At 33.9% G+C, this 9,972-nt stretch overlaps 1 protein-coding gene across 1 annotated transcript in view; it reads left to right on the top strand.

The window, feature by feature from the left end:
* Positions 1 to 880: 880 nt before the first annotated feature.
* Positions 881 to 9,972, top strand: part of LOC134856517 (uncharacterized) — a gene marked incomplete at its 3' end in the record, with an annotated part of 32,628 nt that continues 23,536 nt past the window's right edge. The window contains exons 1-2 of the mRNA XM_063872785.1: positions 881 to 1,225; positions 5,621 to 5,761. Of these exons, the coding sequence (XP_063728855.1) occupies positions 935 to 1,225; positions 5,621 to 5,761 (432 nt within the window). The remainder of the gene's footprint in view (positions 1,226 to 5,620; positions 5,762 to 9,972) is intronic.

Genomic DNA, 9,972 nt, shown 5'->3' with positions numbered 1-9,972 from the left:
AAACTTCATCATATTTTCAAACGCGATCACTATTCCATAAACATCAAAAGGCATTCGAAACCTTCAGGTCAACCACTCAGGAAACATTTGATACAACCAGCCTTGTTGTTCCGACTTTCGTACCGAAAGCAACGGGCAATTTGTACTCGGGTTGGTTTTTTTTTCTTCAGATAAATTTCTTTAATCGTATGATTGTCTTGAGCTTAACTTCGAAAAAACATTTCACCTGTGATTATTTTTTGTATGGTTATGGAGGTTTAAAAATTGCCATTTTGACCAAATTGGGACAATTAACGCGCGATATATTTCGCGCTGTTAACGCGTAAGCGGGTATTTAATCCTTCTTAGAAATTGTTCCAAATTAGTTAAAGGAGGTTTTTTTTTGCCATTATTGATGTAATACTAAGAGCCAAAACTATCATTTTGAACTTTGTATGGCGTGTGGGGTGATGATTTTCAAAAAAATTCTTAATTAAAAAAAAATTCTATTTTTTTACTTTCAATTTTATTATTAATTTTTTCATGTTATCACTGGTTCATAGACCTTAAAAAGCAGTCTGAATTTTCAGGGCTTCGCCTTGATACGAGCAGTCTTGTTCTGTATAAAGACGATCAAAATCAGAAGTTGCAGTACTATTTTACAGTGCTGGTCTGAATTCACGAACAAATTTACTTACAATTCTGGTCAAAATTATTTTTAACATTCGTGCCGAAAACATGCAAAAAACATCAATTTGTTGCAGATCTATTGTCATAAGTAATTACTTTTGAGTAGATTGTTTAAACGTTCAGTCGTTGAATAATTTCAAATTTGATTGTTGGTAGTTTTGTTGTCATATTTGTACTGCAACAATAAAAACAATAAATACAACGTAAAATAAATTTTATCAGAACAATAAAAAAACGGGACATCAATCCGATATTGATAGTAAACATGACATCCGAAACATCGTCGCTCAACGATGTAAATTACGAACTTCCGGGATGCGAAGCGAGATCAAATGAGTTGATACAGTGGAGCTCGGACAATGTAATGTGTAGCCAGCGGATTGGACTTTCAAAAACCGTCAGCGGAAACAAAGACGGTCATGACAATATCTACCAAGAGCCGGCAAATGACGGCTACTTGAGTCCGGATAATGGAAAAAAGGATAACAGCAACGGTGCAGGTCGTTGCTTGACTATCACAGTAGTTTTGCTTGCTGTGGTTGCGATTCTTCTGGTTGTAAGTGATTTAGCTTTCAGGATATCAAAAAAGGGAGAATTAAGCAATAGACCTTCCTCAAAGCCACAATTCCTTGGCATGAACAAAACATAATTCTATGGCCCAATTTTACGCGTTCAGATAAGTAAATCAGTATCTAGATAATTGTTGCTCCTTCGCCTTTAATTGACAGGGCCTTTGAAAAGCGAAACAGAAGTACTAGTACAAAAGTTTTGATTCCCCGAATGCTATCTTTGGCATCTGCGCAGAAGCGGACTTAGGATTTTCTCGTGAGATGCGGATTTTCGAATTTTGACGACCTTTTTTTTCTTTTTTTTTTGGTTGACAAAATTGCTTCTCCGCGCTGTCCCAAAACACTGAAGAGGCTTGAGCCTAGAGAAATAGCGATACCTGAGCTTAACTTAAAAAAACTTAAGCTGATTCGGGGTTCTTACAGGGCAAAAATTGCGTTATTGCACTTAAGCGGCAACATTTCCGTTTGACAAACCGTTCCATTTTAAACTTAAGCTATCAAATTGGTCTCATTGATACCATACTAGGCTCAAAATATATTACCTCGTAATTTACAAAGCATGCGGGTAAAGAGTAAAACTGCTAAGAGAAAAAAGGTCCAAAACTATAATTTTATGAACCAAAACCTACTTCATAGTCTTTAAAGCGCTGTCAGAGTCACGACTTTGGATCAAAAAGAAAGATATGTGGTCGCGCAGCTTTTTTCTCCAGAAAAAGTTCGATTTCTCAACTAGCATTTTTTGACAGACGTTTTTTTATACATGTTGAAAAATATTCATGCAACGCTGATATAATAATTTACATGTAATCAAATATTTCAAAGCTATAAAAAGTTTCAAAATTGTAAATTCAATATGTAAAACGCACGCGTGACTAATTTCATCATTGATTCTTGCTTTGGTTCCGTTTGGGATAAACTGCATTAATTTACCGCTTCCGATACACATTTATGAAAAATTGGGAATTAACGCACATCCTTTAGCTCCAGTTGGTTACAAATCTAAAATTTTACAAAAACAGTAGCTATTATTTTTTTTTTGATTTTTTTAAGCTCAAGGCAATTTTACTTTTTAGATTTTATAAAGAAAAAATCTATCCACAAATGATTACTAAAAAGAGAAGACGTGTATGGAGAGAAAAAATTGTCTTGTAAACTTTCTTGAATTTCTTCAAAATTCGTAACAATGCAATAAATTATTGTTGCCAAAAATTTTATTTTTGTGCTTCGCGTGGCCTTTTTGTCCTGTCCTGATGACAGTTTTTTTCTGCTTATTTTTTTATTTAGGAAAGAAATGATGCCTGAGCTCAAAATAAAACAATTTTTCAAAAGACTTTTGGAATTAAAAAATTGAACCTTAATTATTTCAGAATCCTAATCGGTCCAAATAAGCATCAAACTCTTTGTTTTACAAAATGTTCGGAATTAAAGTGAAGCAAAAAAAAATGGTCTCATTGATAGCATACTACGTTAAAACTATATCACTTACAAAGCGTGATGGTAAACTTTTTAGAGAAATATAAAACGACACACACTATGATTTTAAAAAACTGAAACCTAATTCATAGACATTAAGGCGCAGCCAGAACTTTTTGAGCTTTTCCGTGAGACTATCCGCGTTTTCCCGTGATATTCTTCATGTTAAGACTTTGAACAAAACAAAGAAATATTTGTGGTCGGGCTGCTTTTTTCTCCAAAGAAGAAAATTTTGGTTTATAACAAGCAGTTTTTGACAAAATGTTTTCAATACAGGTTGAGAAGTACTCATGCAGGACTGATAAAGGTATTGTACACGTAATCTACTCTTGCAAAACTATTATGCTTGAAACTTGGGACACTTTAGCGATCATAATTGGAATTGGCTTAATTCACGCGTGGTATTTATCGTCCTATCAAAGCTCAAGTCTCCAACTGATTAACTCTCTGAACACTTTGAAATGAGCTTATCGAGTAGATGGATTACTTAGGAAACATAAAAGAAGAAAAAATATCATTATTTAGCTGCAGAAGAAAAAGCGGAATATTTGTGCTTGGGTTTTTTTTTATACTTAGTTTTTTTTCAACAATTTTTAACCAAATGTTAGCAGCAAAACTGTCTATTGGGATCATTTCTTGCAAAATTATGCGCATTTGTATTTGGCTAGTTTGGCTAAATTGTCAAAGCGCAGAACACGCGTAAGCCGGGATTTATTGCGTTAATAAATGAATTGAGAAAATTCATTTAGTCCTGTTATTTGGACACATAGCGCTGAATACCTCCCCTAATTGTTCCGACTTTCGATACGAAAGTAACGGAATATTTGTGCTCGGTTTGAGTTTTTTTTCTTCGGACAAATTTCGACTTTTTAACTAACCATTTTTGACGGAATTTTTTTTATATCATTCAAAAGGTATTGTTGTCCTGAGCTTAAATTTGAAAAAATATTTCACCTGTGATCATTTTTCGTAGAGTTATGAGGGCTTAAAGGTTGCCATTTTGGCCATTTTGACCAATTTGGGAAAATAACGCGCGATATAATTCGCGCTATTAACGCGTAAGCGGATATTTAATCCGTCTTATAAATCGTTCCAAATTGGTTGAACGAAGCTTATTTGCCTGAATTGATTTGTTACAAGGAACGAAATCTCTTTTTCTGTACTTTATATGGCGTGTGGGGAAATGATTTTCACAGAAAATTTCAAGTTTTAGAACAAAAATTTCATTTTGTTTTATTTCATTTAATGTTATTACTGCTCCATAAACATTAAAAGGCAGTCGCAACATTCAGGGTTTCACCCTGATACGAGCAGTCTTGTTGCTTATTTTAGTGATATGGCGTTTGAGGAAAAATTTTAGTCAGAGAAACCCAATTTTTAGTTAGAGTAAATATTTTTGTCCCGACTTTCGATACGAAAGTAACGGAATATTTGTGGGGTGGGTTTATTTTTCTTCAGACAAATTTCGACTTTTTAACTAGCCATTTTTGACGGATATTTCTTATATCATTCGAAATTTTTTGTTGTCCTGAGCTTGAATTTGAAAAGATATTTTACCTGTGATCATTTTTCATAAAGTTACGGGGGTTTAAAGACTGCCATTTTGGCCAATTTGAGACAATTAAATCGCTATAAATTTCGCGCTATTAACGCGTAAGCGGAGATTTAATCCGTCTTAAATATCGTTCAAGATTGGTTCAATGATATCTTATGCCATAGTTGCTTTGTTAATAGGCGCAAAATCTATCACTTTGTACTTAATATGACGTGTGGGGTGATGTTTTTACATAAAAAATTTTTTCAAAATTTTTATTTTTTTATTTTTTCTATTACAATGAAATTTTTCATTTTATTAAAGCTCCATAGATCTTAAAAGGCAGTCTTGTTCAAGTATTTCGAGCAGTCTTGTTCGAGCAGTCCTGATACGAGCAGTCTTGTACAAGTATTTCGTCATGTTTTCTACCAGAAAACTTTTAAACTGGCCACAAAGTGCAGCAGGAACTTTCAAGTCTGTGACCTGATTTTCGAGTAGCCTTGATTGACTTTAAGCCCAACGGGATTTTGACGTAAAAATTGACTTAAGTGGCAGTCAGAGCATCCAAGGCTGTGTCTTGATCCGAGAAACTTTGTCGTTCTGTCTACTTTTAGGTTTGTGCTCTCTGACCTCCAGTATATCTTCGACTTTTTAACCAGTCAATTCTACGGGTTTTTTTTGCAAAATGTTTTGCTGTCATTCAAAATTTTTTTTTTGATTTTAGCTCAAATTAAAATTTACTTATTTTACTTGCAACTTTTTTTCAAACATTAATGGCGTGTTAAAGATGATCAATTTGGCCAATATGGATCAATTCTATTTCGCGCAATTTACGGGTGACTGGAGATATAAACAGTCTGAAAAGGTTGCAAAGTGGAGTGAGGCATGGTATCTGGACTTTTTCATACTTTTTGCTTTTTTAATAACTTCATTTTTTTCTTTAAAATTTTCTTCAATTTTTCTAAAGCAAACGCTACACCATACAAGTAAAGAAGCAGTGGGAACATTCAGGGCCTTACCATGGTACGAGCAGTCTTGTTTGCTTTTGAAATCAAGGTCAAGTTTGCGTCTTTCTCGGATCTGAATATAAACAAAAAAAAATAAACAATACCTGCGCTCATTTTTTTCACCTTTTTTTCAAGTATTTTTTGTATATATCTTTAGTTCACGCAGTAAAAAATGATTTCACGAGGTCATTTACGACACCATATTTAGTTTGAAATGTGAAAATTGGTTCGTTTATCTAATTTTATTTTAACAGGACAATGCAAGTTATCCTATTTTTTTCGCTATGAAGTGCTTATAAAAACAGTGTTTTGGAAAATTAGTTTATAACCAACCTGTTTGTAGAACTGTACTTGTGTCACCTATTTAGGTACTGGTCGTTGTGCTACTACTATGGACTATCTCAGCTACAAACGAAATTTCTCGACTCCGATCGGATTTGGATGAGGTCAAACAACAATCGAAAAACGAGGACTCAAACTCTACGACTAATGGGTCTGCTTCTTCTGAGGTTTGTCAGTGTTATCAAAAAATTTTACACTCTTTTTGATTTAGTATTAACAAATTTGGCTCTAAACTTAACGATTTATCAAAAGTGAATTTAAATATCGAAACTGAGAAAAAGCCTTCTCGCCGTCGGTGTTAAAACGAATGCAACAAAGTAAACTGTGGAAAAGTTTCTGCAACGAAAGATATATAATTCCTCGTATAATTTGAATCAAACGGCTAAGTATTGAAGTATAAAAAAGTTTTGGAACTTGGAACACTGTTTTAAAAAAAAAGTTTTGCACACTGAACTCAAATTAAAAGAAGTATCATTAAAAAATCGGTTTGCAGATCCCAGTAATCACTTGCAAATATTTGACACAAAGAATGTATATTTTTTCTGTTTTTTTTTCTGGAACTTTATCTGCTTCATCTCTGATTCATCAATTTATTAAGCCGATGCTAGGCGGAAATTATGAGAATTGCAGCGTTTGCTCATAAAAAACAGGAGTTTAGAAGCCAGCGGCTCGTGAAAATCTCTATCGGACTTCCGAACAAAAATTTCAATTTGATGGAACATTTTTTCAGAAAAATGGAATTCGAACAACAAACAAACCATTCCCTTGCATCTATATTGATCTTACCCATGATCAAATTACCGTAAAAAATTGAACGAGCGTTTTCATTAACGTAATTAGTTGCTCAATTTTTTTATAGCAGCTTGTTTCTAGCAAAGCAATCCGAAAAAAAAACACTATTCAGTTGATTTTGTCTGGAAAAGTATCTATTTTATACTTACGAAAACACTCAGTTTTTTAGTAGGAAAGTGAGTAGTTTTGACTCTTATATTTGCCAATTTTTTCCCATTGCAATAACCTATATTGTGTTGCTAACTTTGTGATCAAAGTCCGACATCAGAACCAGAGTAGATGGACTTTTTGTTCTACACAAAACTGGACTTTTCTTAAAAATATTTCGAAATTTTGTTCCCCAATAACAGCCTTGTTTTGGTGTTATTAATAGTCTTTCCGAGAATCTTCATTATGTATTTTTAATTTACTATGAAAAATTTTAATGATAATTAGAATTTTTTTGGATATCTTTAAAGATCTTGATGATGCTGGAACCTGATCCAAACTGTAGATTATTATTGTTTATAAATTAGATATTTTATCCCTATAAAATATTGAAGACTAACCAATCATACTCCATCTAACTAACAACCCATTTATTTGTAAGTGCTGAAACTACTTGTAGTTTCAGCATCAGAGAATTCTGAATTTAACTTACAGCTTAGTTGTTTTTTCGAAGAGACCAACTCGTAACAAACCAGTATACTCTAGATCTATTGAGACTAAGAGATATAAGAGTAAGATTAAGATCGGTATTAGAATCTATCCGGCCGAAAATAAGATAGCGTGACGAGCAGATTGAGTTATGACCGAAGGGTATAACTCATAGAGTAATTTCGGATAGGGTACACCGTCTGCTCGTCACGCTATCTTATTTTCGGCCGGATAGATTCGTGCAACTTCTTAGTCGAATACCGATCCTAATCTTACTCTTATACTATCTAGTCTCAGGTTGTTTAACTAGTCTCTGCTAGGCTCAATAGATCTAGGGTATACTGGTTTATTGCGGTTGCTGAAGTCTTCTTGGAGAGTCAACTAATTTCTAAGTTAAATTCAAATCTCTCTGGTGCTGAAATTACAAGTAATTCCAGCACTTACAAATAAGTGGGTTGTTAGTTAGATGGATCATGATTGGTTAATATTAAATACTTTACATTGGTAAAATATGTAATTTATCCAATCATAAAATGTAGTTTAGATCAGGTTCCACCCATCCGGGTTTTACAGAGTTTTTTAGAATAGTCTTTCTGCAATTCAAAGGATGGATGATGGACGTTGGTATTTGGCGAACATCATATTTCTTCTGGGTTCTCTTGTTAGAGAAGTTCCAGGTTCGATCGTTGTGTCATCTCATGACAACGACTGGGTCTTTGCAACAAACTCAAATCTGATTTCAGAATGGTTGGCTATGTCAGGTTTTTCTGTTTCATTAATGAGAACTTCTTTGTGTTTTGATCTTGTCTAGGAATGGCGTGGAGATTGTGCATGGAGGGGATGCCTGGTTACTCGGATCTGTACGTATACTTGAACATCGAGGTGGTCATTGGTCTAGTTCAATGAAGTCCTTTTCTGCGAAGTCAAGTCGTACTCTAAATCCTTTGAGTTGTGATTGTGAGCGGCATATTGATTGTAGTTGGCCATTCTTTTTCGAGTGTAGTGGGGTCGTTTTGTCTTTGGATGTTCGTCCTTGGTGTTGTATTCTGATCTATGTATTGCATAATGTAATTTACATTTTATAAAACTTTTATTAGTTTAATATTTTTTAATTATGATTTTAGTTAGTTGTTTTCACAAAAGCTTTTTGTTTTAGTTCAGTTATATTGAAGAGTTACTCACCCTTGAGTAGCTCTTATTAAAAATAGGAGTGTGGTCACAAAGCGTGGATGTAGCACGGTGGGTTAGGCCGGCTATAGAGCATGCTCAGGACGTCCTTCCTGGTGGGTTAGGCCAGGAGTGGGAGTATGATTGCATGCGGTTTTTGTGAGAGGTCCTGTTATGTGACAACGTTTTATGTTGGGTTTGTTGTGGTTTTTCTTATGTTTTGTTGGTTGTGTCCTTTTTTCAAAAATCAAATTGTTTGTGGTATGGGTTTGTCTTTCGACTTTTTTGTGTTTTATTATTTCTTTCTTAGACTTTATAATAGTCTTCAAAAGAATAAATTATCCAGTTTTAAACTGGGTTAATCCGGTTTGGGTACCGTTGGTTTCCTTTTTCTTAGTCATGCTGTTATGCTATGTGTTGTGGTGTTTAGTAAGCTGCATTGGTTAGTTTTGCTTAGTATATAATTCCTTTCCAACCGGGTTAAAGGAAAGTTTGAAACTTGTTATCGTGTGTTAGAGTTGTTGAGTTGTGAAAGCTTGAAACTGAAATTCATTATTTAAACAATTCTTCGTGGGCGAGCTGTGCGAGTTTGGATAGAATTCTTGTGCGAGTGAATGAAAATATATCAAAAGGTTAGTACTGCATTTTCTTCTTATTAATTTACTACATAGAATTTTTAATTTTACTGCTAGTTGTTGGGGAAAATTACGTTACAAATTTTCATCATTTTTAGATTTACTGCTTGTGGGGGAAAAATTTATAAATTAAATTACTGCATTGGTATTATATTTATTTAATTAATTGGTGTAAAAATTAATAGAGTTTTAAACAGTTTGAAGAAGTTTTCAATTTTTATTTTAATTTGTGAATTTTTCAGATGATCGTTGGGTGAAGGCTAAAATTCTAAAGAATACATGGATAAAGAATGGTGAGTTTCTAATGTTATAATTAGTTAGTAATATGTATAATTCATACTTACCTGTTAGTCGTCGGGGAAGAAACCGTGGGGGAAGATGTCGTGGATGAGATCTGAAGTTGTTAGTAATTTAGCTAAAATGCGGATGATATTTTTAGTTTGAAGTAGTGGCCAAAGCAATTGAAGTGCTTTAATGGTGGTTAGTTCTTCAGTGCCAACTGCAAATTCATAAGGTGTGTTTTGGATTAGATTATATAATTTGTGATTGAATTTAGTGTTATGGATGAATTCTAAAATGGGGATTTCTATAGGTTGTACAAACTCGTGTGGGATAAGGAAGGGTCGGGATTCTTCTGCGTTGAAGGTATTGGTGATGGGACAAAAAATATACATTTGGGTTATGGGATCATAATTTCGAAGAATACCATGAAGGTTAGTACCTTTAATGCAATATGTGAAGTTAAGAAAGAATGGTGAGGTGTATTTGGAATTGATAAATTGAAAACGATGGTGTGGTTGTCTGGAGGGAGTGTGTAGGTCGAAGTGATTTTGGATAAAACGATAATAAGTATATGTGTGTGTTTGTTTAGTGCGCAACATAATATCGTGTGAGCAGTGCAAATCTCTTTCATGTGGTGCAAGGAAATGAAAGGTTAGTGAAAATATTTGGAAGCGTTCTTTAAAACTTTCGTAGGCTTGTGTGTCTGTTAGTGCTTCTGAAATAATGTGGTCAAACTTGCGATCGAAGATATTTAGTGTAAATACATATGGTGTTTTAATAAAAAATTTCTCGGTGATTTGTGGGTTAGCGAAGCGATCGTCGTCTAAGAATTGATCTTGGTTAGTTCTGATGATGTTGTGATCGTA

Source organism: Symsagittifera roscoffensis, unplaced genomic scaffold (assembly GCF_963678635.1).
Source record: "Symsagittifera roscoffensis unplaced genomic scaffold, txSymRosc1.1 SCAFFOLD_192, whole genome shotgun sequence".
Taxonomy (NCBI): Eukaryota; Metazoa; Xenacoelomorpha; order Acoela; family Convolutidae; genus Symsagittifera; species Symsagittifera roscoffensis.
The sequence above is the reverse complement of the archived record's forward strand: the minus strand, read 5'-3'. Positions and strand labels throughout refer to the sequence as shown.